We start from the raw sequence: 20,492 nt of genomic DNA, 5'->3' as shown, positions 1-20,492 counted from the left end.
TCAGCGTTACTGAGTACCTGTTCTGCCTTATTCACTGTGCCACATGCTGGGGACAACAGGTGAACAATGTGGGCCCTCAGTTACTCCACAGCCTATTCAGGGCTGTAGAAAGACAAATGGCAATCGCACTGTAGCCTTAGAGATGTACATGGGATACAGCAAGAATGTGGTAGCTATAGTGGTGTTGCCAGAAGTAATTCTGGAGATTTAAATGTAAGTACAAGTTAACCATTCAAGAAAGAAGATGCGGTGCCCTTTTAGATGGGGCATAATAGCTGACATGCAGAGAAAGGTAGTGTGTGTGTTTGTGCCTGTGATTATTATTTACATGTTTGTTTTAAAGTGAGTGAAATTTGAGCATGTTATATTCCAAAGGCTATGTGAGAGGCACAGAGGTGATAACTGATGGAGCAAGGTCCTTACAAGAGAAGGAAGAAAGTCAATGGTAGGGTCCAGGTGGAAGAACAGGCCCTTCTCCTGAGACTGCAGGGAGGATGTGAAGATGTGAGGGTGGTTGGGGCTGGATGGCTGCTTTTATCCATAAAGCAGAATGATGTGCTAAGAGAAAAACATGGGGAGGACTGGAGGGAGTGGTGAAGGTTTCAAATAGGCACTGAAGAAATTAGTACTTGAGCTAATGAGTAACGTGAAAAATTTGAGAATAATTCCAGGCTTTGTGATGGGCCAGCAAAGGCTGGAGTATCAGGTGGCATGGTTGTTTGTTTAGCATTCATTATTCTTTTGGGAATATTTTCTAGTCTTCACACCAGGAAAAAAGTCTTCCTGATTCTTTTCTCCAGTTGATGAAAGGGTGTCATCTCAGTTTCTCTTGTTGTCCTTCAAAGGCAAAAGGAGTTGGGTAATAATGAAGGGCTGCATTGCTCTCTGCATCTCCTTAATGTCATTTCTAAGCTTCCTTCTGAACTCATTGTTTCTGGAGAGCATATACAAGCTTTGTCTAAATTTACCATAATTACAAGAAAAATCTTTCCCATTCAGAAAAGTTACTTCTATTTCTCTCCTTCTAATATAATTTTACTCTTTTTGCAAACAATAACCGAGTTTGATTGGTATATAACATTTTTATTGATTTTCCTTAGCAACCACTTTCTACTGAAAACATTCCTTCATCAAAGGATAGAAATCCCTTATAAAAAGATAGAAACAATAGTTCACCAGAGTCATAAACATTTAACATTATTCTCAAAGCTTTATCTAACTTTGATAAATTGAGTAAAACTAAAGAAAATGTAGCTAATTGAAAATGCCTTTAGAGACTGTGGTATTAAATGAATTAGAAACATAACTTTGTATACTCCCTTTTTTAATTAGTTGTTAGAAAAGTTTCAGTGCTGATTACAAGTCTAGTCAATGCTGGTAGTAATTCAGTGTTTTAAATTAATTTAATTGGGTTTCTGTGATATTATGTGAAGATATTCCCTGATCACTTAAATTGGCTTACGTTTGCAAATAAGGTTACAGTAATTCCATTAAGCATTTTTTATTTACTTTACTTAATTTCTGATAGTGACTGTAATAATTACCTAACTTGAACAACTGTACTTAGCTTCTTATAATAAGTATTTGGGAAGCAAATAAATGGTATTAGATTACACTTAAATCCTACCTGGCTGATGCAGGTAAGAACCATTCTTTTGAAGTCAAAAAAGAGAATCCTGTTCACTCTAAATCACTACAAGGCTGTCCTTTCTCTTTTCAACTTGTTTCGTTGACAAAATTGATGGCATATGAATCTGGATAATAATTATCTAGTCAATATGGTAAAGATTGAAACTAAAATGAATGTTTACAAAAATCCATTATTTGCTGAATTTTACTTATTAAATAATGGAATGCTTTAAGGGTTTATTTTCCTGAAAAGTTAGTAAACAATTAAACCCCAAAGGAATATTTGGGATTGTATAACAATCTGTGCCAAGGAATAAACTAACATAGCATTCTCTTTTAGCTAGTTGAGATGACATATTACTTTTCTTTCTCTGTGTCTCTGCAACAGATGCTTCCAGCAGCTGGGATTCCAAGATTAGTTTGTCCAAAATATGAAAGCATGTCATTTAACCAAACTATTAAGTTGACCTAGTTTTTGTGGTTTCTAATAATTCTGAAATTCTGTGGAACACTGTGATTTAATTTCAAAATTACTGTAGTGATAGGTTAAGGGCTAAATCTGCCTACTTCTATTCAAATCAATTGTTAAAAAAGAAACTTCTGATCCTTTATATTCTGATCCATTCTAGCAAAGTACAAAACTAGAAAAACAATTCTTAGTATTTAGACATACACAAAACCCATTTTCAATTGAACTACATTTTTGTATCAAGCGGCATTTCAGCATCCAAATTATCCAATTAATTCCCTTCATGTTACAAATATAAACCAAATTTAAAATTTTACTCTTCTTTCTTAAGCTAGGCAAATATTTGTTATTTCTTATTATGTTAAATGTGTTTATGTTACATAAACACAATGGATGATCCATCCATATTAATTTTTCAATAATTTTATAGACTTTAGAAACAATAGCACAAATTCATAGTAATATTTATGTAAAACATCCTATTAATAAACTCCATAGATAACCTAAAAATTTGTGGCCATTCTGTAACTCAATACTACCAAAGATTGTGTTTGGGAATAAGATTTATATGAACCATCTTCTGATATATTCCTTACAAATTTTATACAGTTCATTTTCTACTATACCTTTCTCTAATGATGCCTACAGCAAATGTGAATGCTTAACCCATTTATGCCTGAGGTTGCAATTTTTTGAATTTCTGCATGAGTGAAAAATCAGACCTTGGCGATGACCTTGAGCAGTAGGATATAAATAACTCTGCGTGCTTAGCATTCCAATAATGGAACACTAGGCATAAGCAGGCCAAGCTTGACAGGAGCATTGAAGAGCTATTTATACTGCCATAATTGGTAGCAGTGAGCATAGACAGTTGCAAGCATTGTTAACTGTTGAGGACAAAACCTGTTTAGCCAGGTATCTCCACCAGAAATCTGTAGTGATCTATATTCCCAGCTTCTCTTGTCCAACTACTCTGTCCATCTTAGAAAACATTACCTCTACAGAAGAACATTGAGACCATGCATAATGCAGATACCTGTGAAAATTAATATTCAAAAGATTTTGTTCAGTTATCTGATTGGCTAGATGTGATTTAAAACCATGGTCCTGATCTTAATAAGAAGGAGATAAATCATTCTCATTCTTTAGAAGTAACAAATTTTTATAGACTACTTGATATTAATCTGTGATTAAACTTCTTCAAAGCAACACCTTATAGCTTGGTTACCTAAATGAGTATTATGTCTACTAAAATATGGCCATTTACTTCTAAATTTTGTAAGTGATAGACAGATGCATATGTATGTGTGTATATATATTAATATATATGTATATATATATATCCAACTTCAAATCATTTTGTATAATAAAGCATTATTCTTATATTACAGGAGCACATAGCCTAGTGAACACTGATTATAATCAGTTGTTTATGTCTGTTTTCTCCATGTGTTCATGAACTTTATAAGCTCTGATAGGAAAAAAAACAATGTCTCATTCACTGTTGCATTTACACAGTGGAGCATGTGAACACGAAAGGTACTCAATACACATTTACAGAATAAATTAATGTCTTTGAAATTTGTCTGCAGATTGTTATTTTTATTTGTCTTCTTATTTTGAAACAGAGAATATTTCAAAATTCTGCCCTATGTCCAGTAGCTTTTCTCCTACTGTAATTCATGAGTCCTTTTGAGGATTTTGTTTCTCCCCTTCAGTGAAGAGTACCAGCTATGTCCTTCTCTTCTTGGTTCTTATTTCCCAGTGTCTTAATCAACTCTAAGATGACTATTCTAGCCATCTGCAAAATATCCCCCTCTTCCTAGTGCATATTTCCTAGTATCTTAATCAACTCTGTAGTGACTATTTAAGTCATCTTCAAAATATCTTCAAATATAGAAAGTGGTAAAATTCAAGATAGATACAGAAAATCAGAGATGACCAAAGCTAAGGTCATGACTAACGATGGCCTTCAGAAGCCTCCAGAAACCAGTGATGGCAACTTTATTTAATTATTAATGTGCAGATTATAAAGGTTCTAGTTACACAGAAATAATTTCTTCAGATGTTTCCCGGCAAATATAAATTGAAAGTGACTAGTTGTCCCTTGTCCCAGCTTTTTCTTTTTTTTTTTTATCCTTTATCCCTAAGTCACACATAATAGGGTTGTATGGTTTTGTTAATCTTAAAAGGAGAAGGGAACACTCAAAGCATTCACTCCCACCATCAGAAAGGGCAGTCAAAGGCAGGGAGAATGGGGCCAGTTGTTCCCTATATGGCAACTGAATGTGTTCTATCCTCTCTTTTCTTGATGGATGGGAAACATTCCTGAACTTCTCTAGTCTATAGCACCCAAGAGAAATGTGCTTTGAATACTTATCCAATATTAAGGTCCACAAAAGGTGATTAAGCAAAGTTCATGACTGTCCATTAAAATGCACAAATGTTCTATTAAAGAAAAGAAACCCCAGACGGGATCTTTATGTGCATGCATATTCATGAAATCCTGCCAATTTCTAGATTCCCACATGCAGTTAATATTTTCACCTATAAAACCCCTGTTTTATAACACCTAACACATCCTATACATCCTAGCTCAATGTCTTTTTTCAGAGTTAATGTAGGAATAAGTGAATGGATAGAATTGCTGAATCTGCAGCTCATCCTCCAATTCAAACCTGTATTTTAATAGATATTTTATTTCTATTAATGTAATGAAATAATGTAATGATTATGTAAAATAACGTAATGATTTTCCTGCAGTTCTGTACTGGATGCCATCATCTCCCTTGGATATTTTCTAGACATTTATAATGCCTGGCTCAGTATCAGGTATTTTGATGTGCCTGTGTATAATAAATGTGCAAACTTGCATACATGCACTTTAAAAATGTATTATTACATTCAAATCACGTGCCCTCAAACTTTGATATATTCTATTTTGAATAATGACATATTGTTTCCAAAATAGAAATTTTTTTTTTTTTTTTGAGACGGAGTCTCGCTGTCATCCAGGCTGGAGTGCAGTGGCGCGATCTCGGCTCACTGCAAGCTCCGCCTCCCGGGTTCACGCCATTCTCCTGCCTCAGCCTCCCGAGTAGCTGGCACTACACAAAATAGAAATTTTTTAACTCCAAAATTTAGTGAATAAGTGAAGGAAACACTATGGTATATATAGGCAGACTGTTAGCTTGATTTATCAAGGTTCATACAATTAAAAAGAATTAATGTTTGAAAATGGTTGTGCACAACACACTGATAATGTCATACAATTCAACCAGTTGGGCAAGTATCTAATGGTGTGCAGATAACATCCAATTACCAATTTAAAGTTAAAAGCTTGAGTCAATCAGTGGAATGTTTTCACTTATTAAATGTTTTATTTAATATTTGCACTGAATTGAAAGCTTTAGCATGATGTGGCATATATTAGGTTGAATGCAGCCATTCAGAGTAGGAACTTGGTTATAAATTCAATTTGAAGATGCATGTAATGAGAACTTCTTATAGTATAATTTATTTTTACTACCAAATAACAGATTAGTAAGTCAGTCAATAGATATGCAATAAATATAAACAGTGTGCAACAGTGGTATAGGCACTTATATGAAACCTGACCTTAACAGTCATATCATCTCATTTAAGTAAGATGACTAGCACTCATAAAATGAGCAGAGGTATTGAAAGATATTCCAAGGATGCAGGTGGTTGTGTGATACACATTAAAAATGCCAAGCTAAGTGTGGTGGCAGACACCTGTCATCCCTGCTACTTGGGAGGTTGAGGCAGGACGATTGCTTAAGCCTAGGTGTTTGAGGTTGCAGTGAGCTATGATCACCCCACTGCACTCTGGTCTGGGCAACAGAAGATCTTATCTCTAAAAATAAAAGAAAGAAGAAGAAATTTTGAAATTTAAAAATGCCAAAAATATTCAGAGTCATTATGTGACAGTCGGAAAAGATGGAAGAATTATCCTCTTTTTCTTTCTTTTATTCCTGTATCCATTCTTCTTTTATTCATCTATTTCCTCTCTAGGCCTAAGACATGAGAATGAAAGGATTAAAAAATAATAGTCATTTCATTTATAGAGCACACAGTCTATTAAAAAGAAAAAAAAGCGCCGGGCGCGGTGACTCACGCCTGTAATCCCAGGACTTTGGGAGGCCGAGGTGGGCAGATCACAGGGTCAGGAGATCGAGACCATCCTGGCTAACATGGTGAAACCCCGTCTCTACTAAAAATACAAAAAATTAGCCAGGCAAGGTGGCGGGCGCCTGTAGTCCCAGCTACTCGGGAGGCTGAGGCAGGAGAATGGCATGAACCCAGGAGGCGGAGCTTGCAGTGAGCCGAGATTGCACCACTGCACTCCAGCCTGGGCGACGGAGCGAGACTCCGTCTCAAAAAAAAAAAAAGAACAAAAAGCATGCTAGGCAAAGAGAAAGGAGAGAAGCATGAAACATTCTTGGAGATGGTGAGATTTGAAAGGGCAAGAACTTTGATGGAAGATAACGGAGAAAGTATTCTAGGTATAAAAGTCAACATGTTTCAAGATATTAGAAATATTAGATCTTCCAAGGTTTCCTTCAAATCTTTGATGTTTAGCGCTGAGCCAGCATATAGCAGATGCCTAGTAAATATATGTTGATTTAATGCAACAGCATGTTTCTAAGACTGCAAGAAGACATCTGGATGAAGGTTTCATTTTAAAGACTAATGAGAAATAAGAATTATCTAGGTCTACCCAACTATAGATATGCCTCCAGGCTGAGAGAAGAATGTAATATTGGCTATAGTGCTAAGCCTGCTTTTGATTAGAAATAATCAAATGAGGAGGGTGATCAATGAAGATTAATGTGGCAGTCATAGATTTGATTTTGTGATAGCATATAATATAGGCCTGGGAAAAATCCAAGCCAGGGGAATATGGAGAGGTCAAAATTGGAGAAACAATGGCTAATTGAGTCCATTTTTGTTACAAGGGATTCCTTTCCCAGATAAGGCCAGGAGTGAATTTTAAACTGAGTATAGTTATTGGGAGATGAAGGTCAGGTATTTTTACATGAGGAAATAGGTGAAGTTAAAGCAGGAGGACCAATAGGAAGGAAAGATCAGGGAATCTCATCTGGTAGATGTTTACATGTCTGGCTATTTTTAGTGAATGTGTGTGTGTGTTGACGTGTGTATGTTGATATGTGGGGTTTGTGTGTGTGTGTGAAAGAGAGATACCGTGGGCTATACATGTGCCAGTTTGAAACACAGAATATTTTAAGTGCAACTCAATTTACCTAACAGTCTGGATAAAGGGTTCAGGGAGAAAAGCTATCCAGCTCTTGAAAGAATAAAGATTTGCAGTATTATAGACCTTGGCCAGTATAGAGCATATTGCTCTCAATCAAAATCAGAGATAAATGGAAGCTTCTTTTTAAAGATGGGATTGGCCTTGTTAATTCACTATTTCTAATCAAAGTCCTCAGAAATTGATAATGACAAGTGAGAAATTATTCATGGAAATACAGATACATCAGGCTATTTTGTACATCTATATCAGCTCTGGCTTAGTCTTCACATTCTTTCTGATCAAAAATTGGCCTTAGAAAATGATGGTCGGCTAAGCATTACGGAATATATTTTTTAAGTTAACTACTGCTCCAAAGCAGTCAGGATTTCTCTTGATGCTACTAAACTCACAATTGTGTGACATGCTGAGTCACCATCATGCTGCCTGCCTTCATGGCTCATCTGCCAGGTGTAATGTGCCCCTGGCTACATCCGTCAACATTTTTGCATCTACTGCCATTGGGTTTGACCTGCATGTTACCTTAGGTTGTAACTCAGAAACAAATGAGCACCTGACTCAGAGTGAAATAAATATTGCTGCTGGTTCCCCACTGACTCCATGCCCTTATTGACCAGGAAAAGTTTATAGCCAGTTCACCTCCAAGGAGTAGGGTTATTGTGAAGGCTCCATGGAGGTTAAATACACCAATTTGGCTCCATTGAATAAAGATTAGACTTTAACCTACCGATTCCCCATTACTTCCTTCATACAGTAGGGGACCTAGCAAGATAATGGTTGCTATTTCTGGGAAAAAGTCCCAGCAATCCATTTCTCTGATAGGTGGTAGTGGTTGTTTTTGATCCTCTCATGTAGAGGGGAGCTAAGCAGGATCTGGAGGGGCTGGAAGCACCACGTACTGCAGCCACATTCTTATGCTACTGTTGTCTTCCCACTAATCAGCCTTTCTTCATCATGGGAGCAATCTGAAACTAATTGTGTGGTTTCAGTAGAGAAGAAAGAAGTGTAGGCCCTAGCCTCATACCAGCAATCTAGGCATAAGGCATTTCCCCTGTGGACTGGCACAGTGAGTAAAAATCATCAGAATGAGAATGTATTTTTGCTGGTAACTTTCCTCTATGTATGTTTTCACAGAGATATAATGGAAAGGGGCTTGTTTAGGAAAGAACTCAGATATTCAAGGCTTTCCTTTAAAAATCTTTCTTACCCTTCTCTAGCATCCTAGTTTCAAAATAATTGACTACCATGTACTCCAGTCTCCTAGTAATTAAATTATCATCTTTCTTCCTTGTTATCTGCACCTTGCTCTATATCCTGGTCACATGAATGGATATGGGGCTTGATCCTGATACTCCTTTATTAATGCAGGTCACTTATGTCCTTTGTGCCAAACTGAATGACCCTTTAACCAAGTGACTGCTCTATCCCTGCTTATAAGACACCTTTGATCTCAGACTTGAGGGTCAATGGGACGGGACCAGCCAGTTCATTTTGTAGACTTATCTCTTATCCTAGGATCCACCACTGGACTCATATTTAAGTCTCAGATAACTAAAACCTAGTCTTGCTCCTGTAAGGTGGCACACACCTCTACCTGACCCTTCTGTTTTTTGTTTGTTTGTTTTTCTGTTTTTTGTTTGTTTTTGTTTTTTTTCTGCTTAGTTTGTGCTACTGTGTACCCCATTTCTGTGGAAAATCACAGTAGAAGAATCAAGTCTTTGGAGCCAAACAGAATGGAAGTTCTAGTCCATTTATACCATTTTAATGTTGAGTGTTATTAAACATCTCTTACCAGAAGTCTCTTTATCTCTAAAAACTGAGTCGATAACAGTAACCTTATTTGGTGGCTTTTGAACATTAAATTAGCCAATGTACATACACAAAGTGAATATAAATACCAGCCTTTAATCTGTCTTTGGAGTCACCTCCTTCTCTTCCTTCTCTTGCTTCTTGCCTCTTTCTCCACCTGCCTTTCTTTCCTCCAACAAAAATTACTGAGAGCCAGGCCCTGTGCCACAAAACAAGAACACAGTTCTCAAATAACTCAGTCTAATGTTAGAGACAGAAACACACATCAGTACCTTCAGTAACTGCTACTAAGTAGTAATAACTACTTAGTAAAGGCCATAAAAGAGAAGGAGGCCATGACCAGCAAGGCTGAATTCTCTCACCACCAGACAGGCAGCATCTCCTCTCCAACAGACAAGGAATAGAAGGAGTCCGCTTAGGATCTGCTGCTGAGTGTGCCCTCAAGCAAATATTTGATTATTCCTAAATTATGTATTAGTATCACAGAAGAGACTGCTCAATTTCTCACCCTAACAAATATTGTCTCATCTCCTATGTCCTCTAAACATTAATGACTAAATTTTTTTATTCTGCCTACCATATATATAACCCTTTATGACATGCTTATTGGTTTTAGCCAATGAACATGCTTCACTATGCTCCTCAGACCAACGAAGATCTCTTTACAGTCTACAAAGGTGACCTTTCTATGAGCAAAATCTTATAACCTGAGCTGTTTGGAAAGGAAGAACAATATATACGTGTGAATGTCAAATTATCTTTTAAATACTTTTATTTTCAGGCTCTTCAGAGATGTGATTAAGAGAAGTTGATCCATCCCTTACATTCCTTTATATAAGAAAAGCAACATGCAATGCGACTTGATCTTTGATCAAAATATAAAGTTCCCTGAGGTGCAGTGGCTCCCACCTGTAATCCCAGCACTTTGGGAGGCCGAGGTGGGTGGATCACTTGAGCCCAGGAGTGAAAGATCAGCCTGGGCAACATGGTAAAACACCATCTCTGCAAAAACTACAAAAATTAGTTAGGTGTGGTGGGCAGGCCTGTGGTCCCAGCTACTTGGGAGGATGAGGTGGGAGGATCATCTGAACCCAGGAGATCATGACTGCAGTGAGTCAACTGTGCCACATACATGCAGGCGCGCACACACAAACACACACACAAGTTCCTTTCAACATGGACAACAGCAAAAGAGTTGACAACTTATGAACAAACCTAATCTGGAAAATTGAGAGGAACCTGCTCCCCTTTTTTTCCTCAGTAGCAGAGTTGATTTCCAGTTTTAGCTGGAGAGTTGTTTCATTTTTCAATTTAATCACCTTAAAAATGCAGTTGGTGGTAGTGATTAAGACATATTCAAAAGAGAGGGCATGAGTTTGTTATTGTGCTCCAGAATGGAAGCTCTTCACCAAATCCCAATCCAGATGTCAAGACCATCAGGTTACTTACCTTTCCCCAGCATTTCTTCCTGGAATAAATGAGCTTCCTTAGCTCTCCTGGCTTATGGCTCAGAGGTTCCTTTACACCATTTTCTCAGACAACAGGCAGATGATGGTGTAATCTATGGATGTGATTGGTGTTTAAATTTTTCTTCGAGGTAAAGTGCTTTCAATTCTTTGTGGAAAGATCTGACTTTAGCGGAAAGATTGTTATACTCGCTTGCGGTTAATAGAATACTTCCTACTCAAGGTTACAGGGTGAGGCGAAAGCTTGATCCACTTAGGAAAGCCAGTAAGTTTTGGATGTGATTTTGCCAAATAGTAATAATTTCAAGAAGTGCCTTCATAGAAAACATAACATTTGGCTCCCATTGTAGCTTGGTAAGGTAGTTAGAGCAAGAATTATCATTCCAACTGAGGCGACTGGGCTTCCCCAGGGAGGAAGTACTTTTCTCAGTGTCTCCTAGGTAGCATGTCACATAAGGATCCAAAATTACCTGTGCTAACTTTGAATGTTCTGCTTTTCTTTAAAACCCTATTACTTCCTCAGCTAAAGTGGGCATGTCTGTGCACTCCGTCTTTACAACATAGCCATCACATAATCTAAATTCAACTTTAGTGTCTATTCCTTGATTTATCCTTTCCAAAATTAATTTATATGTTTATGAAGTAGAAAAATTAGCTGAGGAAAAAAAGTACATTTGAGAAAAAAGATACAAACCACTAAGGAAATACTACAATTTAGTACTATCTTTACATTAAGTGGTACTCCACATTCCTGAGATAGCTCTATTATAAAGAAAGCACCCACTGAAAGGTTGTTCTGTGGTGTGATGCAGGGAAAACACCACAAATCTATCTGGGTATGATGCCTGGAGAGAGAAATTAGGAGTTAGTGCTAGATGACGTAGGAAGAGAAGCACGAAGGAAGTGAGGAATGGCAGTCGTCTATCGTGATATCTATATTCAAAATAGTATTTAAACAATTAACAGCAGTTTTGTGAATCAAAGAATTAAGTTGCATGCATTGCCTTAAGCAAAAATGGCTACTAAAGAGAACTGGGAAGATTAGTGGCAAAGAGGCCCGTTAGTGGTACAGGCTGCTTCCTGGGAAATAAATCACTCAAAATGACTTATTATGTAGCTCTAGTGTATAATATTAAGTAGAGGTCCTAAGACAGTATGGTCAGAAGTATCTGAGCAATTTGTCAAAATTTCAATTTATTGTGCCTTCCTCCCAGGGTTTCTGATTCAATTGATGGGACCCAGGAATCTGCATACTAATTTTCTGGGCTGTTCTGTTAGAAGTGGTCTAAAGGCCATACTTCCAGAATTTCTAGTACCTAGAATAGTCAAATTCACAGGGACAGAAAGCAAAATGATGGTTGCCAAGGGCTGGAAGAGGAAGGAATGTGAAATTCATGTGTAAGGGGTGCAGAGTTTCAGTCTAGGAAGATGAAAAAGTTCTAGAAGTGGATGCTAGTAATGGGTGCATGACAATGTACATATACTTAATGCTACTGAAATATATATATGTGTGTGTGTGTGTGTGTGTGTGTGTGTGTGTCTATATAACCAAAAATACTCCAAGAATTTCTAACACAATAGGAGGCCATTCTTTAAAAATATTGGTGTGTCTTTGCTTTCATAATAAGTGTTGATAAAGAGAATAGATATCTTCAATTTAAAATATCATAATTTGTACTCAATTATGGATTAGTATTGTATAATGGTCATCAATTCTTTATGACAGAGTGAAAATAATGGACTAAATAAAAAGATTTATAATACTTCATTTTTGCTTTATTAAGAGAACCTAGATTTATTATATATCCATAGTCTGACCAAATTAATGGGAATTTAGAGCTACTCAATCTGCATTCTAATGACTACCCTTCCAAATGCTTCTCTAAAATAGATTTATCTGACTTTGCCTTATCTTGTTTTTGTGACAAAAATATGTAGTGATACTCATGCTTTTTTCAGGACAGGGTGTGGGCCAATGTGGGGAAGAGCCTGAACTGCATTATTGCTATGGTGGACAAACTGATTGAAAGAGATGGTGGCAGTGAAGGCAGTGGTGGCAACAATGATGGAGAAAAAGAACCTTCATTAGCAGATGCCATCCCCTCTCACCCAAAAGGTAAGAAATCATTTTTATCCCAATCATTTACTGAGTAAACAAAATGAGAAAGTCATGAAAAAAATGATATAGAAGAGGAGTCAATAGTATCTTTGATGAAAGTGCTGATAGCATGCTCTTCCACTGCTCTGGCTTGGATGATGGAAGGCTATTTATCAAATTGCATCTCAGTTGTGTTTTCAGAACTGCTAGCAATGTTCTTTTTTTTCTTATTTTACCACATAAAAACCTTGAAAAAAGAACAGTGTTTTAAGGATCTGACATAGTTTAACCTACCTTTACACATTCCTCCAAAATTTTATTAGAAAGACAAATAAGCATCTGCACTTAACTCTTAGAAACATAGAAGCATATCAAGGACACAGTATCTCACAGTGGTTTCTTAACAGAATGTAATCAGATAGAATGATTTTTGCATTCTGAGAAATATTTGTGTAAATTATCTCCAAAACATACAGGAAGATTTGATTGTAAGGAATATGTTAGCATATTGCTCTAAAAAAATGTATGACAAGTCTAGATTTTTGTGAAACCATGCACACACATGTGTATACATGTGAGTGCATGTGTTTTTCTGTGGAGAGATAGGTGGGTAGGTAGGTAGATAGGCAGATACTTTCAAATGTATACCTTATTACAAGGTTGGCTAGAAAATACAAACAAAGTTTTAACTACAGGTGTGTCCCTATAAATGGCTTTGAAATTTTCTTTTTGTTGATTTGATTAATGTTTGATTAATGTTGACACAAAAACCAAGGCAAATGTCTACATCTCTTTATGGCAGTAGAAACTGCTGTTAGGGTTGAGTCAGACTTTTTTGCTGGGTATCTTAAGTGTTTGGAGAGAATAAGCAATACTACCCTACTCTCTTCTGCTGAAATCTGTTCTTTTACTTTAAAAAAAAAAGAGTCATAAGAAAATACAAACATTTATAAAATTAGATTTATGTTTCCTCAATTTGTTTTCCTAATTTTACATTACTCACATTTTTGTCAGAAGTTTAATTATATAAAACATCAATCTTTCATCACTTGATTAACAGTAGAATCATTTCTAAATTATATTTGTAAGCTATGGCTTTTTAAAGTATTCTTGTTGTAGATGGTCCCTCTTCCTCTGTCATATATTCATATAGGCAAAACATTTATGCTAATGTTCTTTATGTTCACACTTACTTGATCTAACTGTATGTAGGGATTTTCTTTTTTAACAATACCAGTTTTTATTAGTTAATGAATCTCATCTAGCTTCATAACTTTACATGAATCAAAATGAAAGCTTGTCATAGCTATGTCATAAAGAAATAGCATACTTTATATTTTCCTTAATTGAACAAATATTGATTATCAAGTATGGGCCAGACAATGCTGTCCTCTAGAAAATGAGGTAAGAATTCATTTTAGTGACTTACTATGTCCATTGATAGATTTTTTTCAAGCCATATTATTTTTTAGCAGAAATGAGGTAAGGGACACTGGATTTTGTTACATTTTTTGTTTAACGTTGCCAAAACTTCTCACTGAAGACAATAAAATTCCAAAATATTTGAAATTATAGTGTGTGTGTGTGTGTGTATGTGTGTGTATGTGTGTATCTTGTATTTCATCAGAAGACTGCATCTGGGCATTCAAAATGCATTTTAAAAGGTAAAATATTTGGTAGATAAATCATCCATAAGATTAGATGAATCATTTTTATTTGAATATGAGACATTGTGTAGATATAGTCTAAAACCAAGTAGAAGTTGCTGCAAAAGTAGAATTCACAACTAGACCAGTGTTGTGGATGGTTAGAGTCAAACTACAATATATTGCCCTCTAATTTATTTTCTTCTTTTATTATCTATGTTTGTTTCACTCATTATCAATTCTTTCTTGTGTTAGAATCTTTTTAGGAGAAATCACTATTTAAATGTGTGAAGTATGTTGCTTTTGTCTGAATATTTCCTCACAACCATTCTCCAGAACGCATATTATAATGACTGTAAACGAATTCATCAAAATAGAAGCCATTATTTTAGATTTTTAAGTACTATCATAGTGCTGTAATTAACATATAAGCATCTTTGATTCTCTAAGTCTTTAACTAAATTTTATTTCCCCATAAGTTAGATTGTCAGAACTGGAATTATTTTGTAAGGAAGAGTTGCCCCCTCTCTCCTATGTATTTATTTATCCATTTTTTTTATATCAATGTGGACTCATGAATACTTATTTTTAACTTAAATTTTAATTATATTTGACCCATAATAATTGTATGTTTTTATGGGGTTCACCATGATGTCTCAATGCATGTGTATGTGTGGGTGAATGGAAAGCTTCTCCTTTTGCCCTCTGAAAATTTATTGAAAAATTAACTCATAAAAAGGCAGATTTATAAGAGAAAAGGAATATACATTTATTGCTATCATGTATAAGGGGAGAATCACACTGTGATTACCTAATATCTCAATGGGGTACAGATGCTTATATACCCTACATTTTAGGGGAAAGGGAGGAGAGAGGTAGTGTGGATGATTTTAGGAAGATAGTAAATAATTTTTAGGATAATTTAATGGGCCTGAAGAACATACAGTGGTCTGCTGGGCCTGTTGGTTTGTGACAAAAATATGTCCAGGTTTGTTGAGGACTTTAGTCTTCCTCCTGGGATATGGGTTCAGTTAGTAAAAACCCAAGGAATGGATCACAGGTAGTTGTTTTTTGGTTTTTTGTTTGTTTGTTTTTGAAGATCTGGAGTTTAGGCAGTTAAGGAAACTTTAGCCTGTGCTTTTGAAGAGGTAGAAGATTGAGAGACATGGGGCCGAGGCAGAGGAGAAACAACTCTTCTCCTTCGTAGGTCTGCCCCGTCTTTATGTAGATAGGGAAAAGTCTGTTCTAGCATCTGTTGATCTCTAAGGGCCTGTAATTCAAAATATTCATTATATCAGGGAGCCATATTTTGGGGTAAAACTCCATGTGCTCCTTTATTCACATAATAACCACATCAGAGTAATTACCATATTCATCACTTTAGACGTTTATCATTCCTTGTGGTGACAACATTCAAAATCTTTTCTTCTTCTTTGAATACTTATTTTATTATTTGGTTAAGAATCCAATACTAATATTATTTATTTTGGACTCAAGTTGTTCTCTCCTATTCAAGTTGATTTCTGTGTCCTTCTGACAACATCCTCCCATATGTTGTTTCTCCCTTACTTTCTTATTTCCCTTACTCATTTTCTTACTTGTTTTTACTCACTGCCTTCCTCTTTGGCACCATAAGAAGCTCTAGGCTCACCCTATATTTTCCCTACCCCAGCTCCAGGTTCAGCCAAAGAACCCTGGTTTCATTTTACTGGAGAACAGCATTTAGAAATCAGCTTCTGGATGGATAGAAACATTTTCATGGTTCTCTATAACAAAAGGCACTCTAACTAACAGGATCTAAAAGCACCTTTCTAATTGCAATCTTCTCAGCCTTAAATATTTTCACTGATTTCATGGCACTTTGGGTGAAAATATCATATTGTAATTTGTTGTTTCTGTGAAGTTTGACGTTGTATAACACGTTGCTATATTCCAAAATATTATTTTTTATAATAAAATGTATTTATTCAATAGTCCCAAATTTATCCCAGCCCATAGTTGGGGTGCAAAAGCCATTTTGCTCCTTTCTTTTTTACAATTAATTAGTGAATTGATTAGGTGAGCAATTTGAGACATACGGTATTTATTACAATGTATGATATGATAAATACTGATAAGCATTTCTTGCAGCATCATTTGTTAGTGATGTTATTCTTCATGTTGTATTTCTTCTGGTTTTTTGTGTATTAGATTCTGTGTCTATTTTAAATCAAATTCTAGAATTTTGTTTTATTTCATAGGGTTTTGATTATTGTGATTTATGTTGGGATACATTTTTAAATTTGGAGTAAATCAATCCTATGACAGTTTTTCTTTTTCATCACACTCCTTTATTTTTACATTGTAGCTATAATTTGTGTTTGTTTTGTTGCTGTATACTTAACATGGCTAAACAGATGGTCATCTAAGTTCTGCTACTTTTATCCACTTTCTTATGTTGTTCTATAACCTACAGCTATTTCTCTTCTCAAGTTGCAAATTTTCCTTTTAGTAATATTTTAAATCTGTAGTTTTGAAGGTTTTCTGTTTGTTTGAGAACCAAGGTTTTACAGTATATCTTTGGCTTGCTTTATAAATTTCTTTTCAGGGTAAGTGCAGATAGTGCTGAGAGATGTAAAACTTTCTGTGCTGTTCTGAACAGAAATAATAGAATAACTATTCCAAAGTTCTACAGCTTATGTATATTTATGTGGTTTCCTAATGAACGAAGATTGTCCTTTTATTTGTAGTACACTCAAACACCTTTCTAAGCATCCGCTGTCTGTGTAGCACTACATGCCTTCAGTTTCATAAACTGCTGACTCAAAGATAAAATCAGTGAATATTAGAATCTTAGATTTTGATGTCATCTTAAAGATTTTGTAATTAAACCTCCTAAAATATGTTAAGAAGCTTATCTACAATATCTCTGCCAATTTTCAACTAGCCTATGAGGCACATCTTCAGTTATAGAAAACTCTTTTTATCTTCTAGAGCAGCGTACTCCAGACCTTGATCCTAATATGTTTTCTTTCATTGTACCCACTGGCACAGATACAATCCTTTGCAATAAAAAACAAATTTACTTTTCTTTCTTTACATTAAGTCTAAGGTGTATCTGAAAGCAACCCTCATGTCCCTTTTGAATTGTCACCTTTTCCGTCATTTTTCAAAGGAATAGCTTCAAGCATATCCAATAGTTTGCATTTCTCTGAACATCTTCTAGTTTGTCTCAGCAGTCTGCAGAATTAAGCACAGTGATACAAATATGGTTAATAGCTGCAGAGTAACCCAGGAGGACCACCTCCCTACTTTTAGGTACTATTCTAATATTAATGATATCTAAGCTGACATTCACTGTTTTGACACTCACATTTTACCACTAATTCTATTGCTATCCATAAACCTTGCTAAATTTGACCTATCCTTCAGGCTTCTAAAGATTCAAGCAACATTTAAGCACCACTATCTACTAGACATTATGAAATATTGGGGGCATGAGAAGATTAAAACAATCTATCCCAATTCTACTGAACCCATGACTGACTAGTATAAAATGCCTTTGAGTACACTGTAATAAATACCTGTTTCTTTCATCCTTCATATCTACTGACCTACTCGGGATGATTTTATTTACATTTTAATATGCATTTTCTGTCCATTTCTAGAAGTAACAGATAAAAATGATTAGAAAACAGAGCTACACAGAGATTCTTAAGGCACATCACTAAAAAGAACAGTATGCGTTCAAATACGCCGGTTAATCACTACCCATTGGGGATGTGTGTTCAACCAGCTCTATGTTCACCCATTCATATCATTGTATGGCCTATATTTCTCCATCTTTCACAAGTATATCATGAAATGCCCTGTAAAAGGCCAAATATCCTATGCCATTGAATTATTTTTCCTAATCTATCCAGCTGTAAATCCTGTCAAAGACAAAGTTCCTCTGAAATAATTTTCACTAATGAGGCCACATAGGCTTCGAGTCATCACTGCTTCTCTCAAAGGCGGTAAACCTCCATGTAGATTATCGAATTAGTCCACATATCATTGCTTAGAATTTGTTTCTAGTTTCTTGGTACTCATGTCCTTTTTTGCTTGAAAGTTTCCTTTTAACTTGTAAGGCACATTCCACATTTCCTCCTGGGATCTGATAATTCACTATATTTACCTTATATTTTACTTTATCTCCCTCTGCCTTCAGTTAACACAATCGTCTGGGCCAGTTGCTGTGGCTCACACTTGTAATCCGAGCACTTTGGAAGGCCAGGTGGGTGGATCACTGGAAGCCAAGAGTTTGAGACCAACCCGGGCAGCATGGTGAGAGCCCATCTGTACACAAAAAGTAAACAAGCAAACAAACTGACAAATGCACAGCTGTCTGCTGGTAACTACTAGAGGTTTGCTAGTGATTTGTCACCAGTTATCAGTGTCTTGCTGGTGCCAAAGATTTTTCATCCTAAAAGTGCACCCCACCCTTCAAACAGGAACACATATAAGGCTGTAGTGAATTGCTCCTCTTTCCCATCTTTTGTCTTTGGTTCCCTAGATTAGCTATCTATCTATTACACTTAAAATAATTCAAGACTGGGCCAGGCATGGTGGCTCATGCCTGTAATCCCAGCACTTTGGGAGGCTGAGGCAGGTGGATCACTTGAGATCAGGAGTTCAAGACCAGCCTGGCCAACATGGGGAAACCCCATCTCTATTAAAAATACAAAAATTAACTGAACATGGTAGCACACGCCTGTAGTCCCAGCTACTCGGGAGGCTGAGGCTAGAGAATCACTTGAACCTGGGAGGTGGAGGTTGCAGTGAGCTGAGATTGTGCCATTGCACTCCAGGCTGGGTGACAGTGAGACTCTATCTCTAAAATAATAATAATAATAATTAAAGACTAGAACAACTCACTGATTAATGCAATTTTACATAAAATAGTTCAGGCATTAAGCCTCATGGAAAGACGCTAAATTTGTGTTGGTTGGAAAAGAAAGAAGAAAATTCTGTCGTTCATTCCATATTTGTTGAGTACTTACCCCGTTCCAGTCACTGTATCCAGGAACACGTTCAGTCATGACCCTGTCCTTACAGTCTAGTACATGAGTAAGTTGTATTTGAAGGGATATACCTAGTGAGAGATCTTCCAAAGGCATCACATACAAGATAAAAGACTTAGGAAAGGAAGTAAGCATTTGGGAGGCATCAGCAGATAGATTAAACTGGATAAAATATAAAGAGAAAGAAGAAGAAAAGATGAGCAAAATCTTTATTAGCCTTGGAGCATGAGGATTACTCTCATACCAGGTGTAAGAAGCATCAAGGGATGAAAATCAAATGCAGTTTGGAGACCAAACGAGGTATCAAAGGAGAGGTAATAATCACATTAAGAGCTGACACTTAGTACACTCACATTTATGTGACAAGTACTTTGATGAACTTTTACATTCTTTCCTCTCTTCCTTTTCACAACAAGCCTGTAGGGGAGTTTCTGGTTCTATCCCCATTTCATAGATGACGGGGTTAAGTAATTAGTCTAAGATCACAGAGCTAGTGGGCATCCAAGCAAGAATTCAAATTCAAGCAGCGTGATCTCTATCTGAGATCCTCAGAATATCTGTTGGAAAAAAGAATGATTAAATTTTAAGAGCAGTTTTGTATATAGATTTACCTGCCTTTAGGTTTGCCCTTGATATCTTAATGAACTGTTTCTCAGATAGTCATATCTTATGCTTCACTTGTTTGCCAAGCTTTCTCCCTCTTTTACAAGGTCCTAAATTCCCTTACCACCACCTGCCTCTTCAAGACACTTTCTCCCTTTTTTACAGGCCCTACATTTCTTTATCCCCACCTGCCACTTCAAGGCACTTTGACATCTCCTTCCACCTTACCCTGCCTCATCCTCCATGATCCAGTCATATTAAACTCTTCTGAGAACTCACCTGGTGCTTTTCACTCCTGAGCTTTCAAAGCTTTCCCCATGCCCAAACTTCACATTATCTGGGGTGCCTTCCCTGGTCATCCAGGCTAAGGCTGTGAGTGTGAGACCAACGTGGTCACACATGGCCTCTCACTCAGCAGAGCCCTGTGCTCTGAG

At 36.3% G+C, this 20,492-nt stretch overlaps 1 protein-coding gene across 5 annotated transcripts in view; it reads left to right on the top strand.

Annotated features, from left to right (window-relative positions):
• Positions 1-20,492, top strand: part of INPP4B (inositol polyphosphate-4-phosphatase type II B) — an 834,063-nt gene that overhangs the window by 706,419 nt on the left and 107,152 nt on the right. For all 5 annotated transcript variants that reach the window (XM_032147659.2, XM_032147632.2, XM_032147654.2 and 2 more), the window contains one exon: positions 12,629-12,785. In XM_032147659.2, coding sequence (XP_032003550.1) covers positions 12,629-12,785 — 157 coding nt within the window. The remainder of the gene's footprint in view (positions 1-12,628; positions 12,786-20,492) is intronic.

This window comes from Hylobates moloch, unplaced genomic scaffold (assembly GCF_009828535.3).
Source record: "Hylobates moloch isolate HMO894 unplaced genomic scaffold, HMol_V3 SCAFFOLD_3, whole genome shotgun sequence".
Classification (NCBI taxonomy): domain Eukaryota; kingdom Metazoa; phylum Chordata; class Mammalia; order Primates; family Hylobatidae; genus Hylobates; species Hylobates moloch.
The sequence above is the reverse complement of the archived record's forward strand: the minus strand, read 5'-3'. Positions and strand labels throughout refer to the sequence as shown.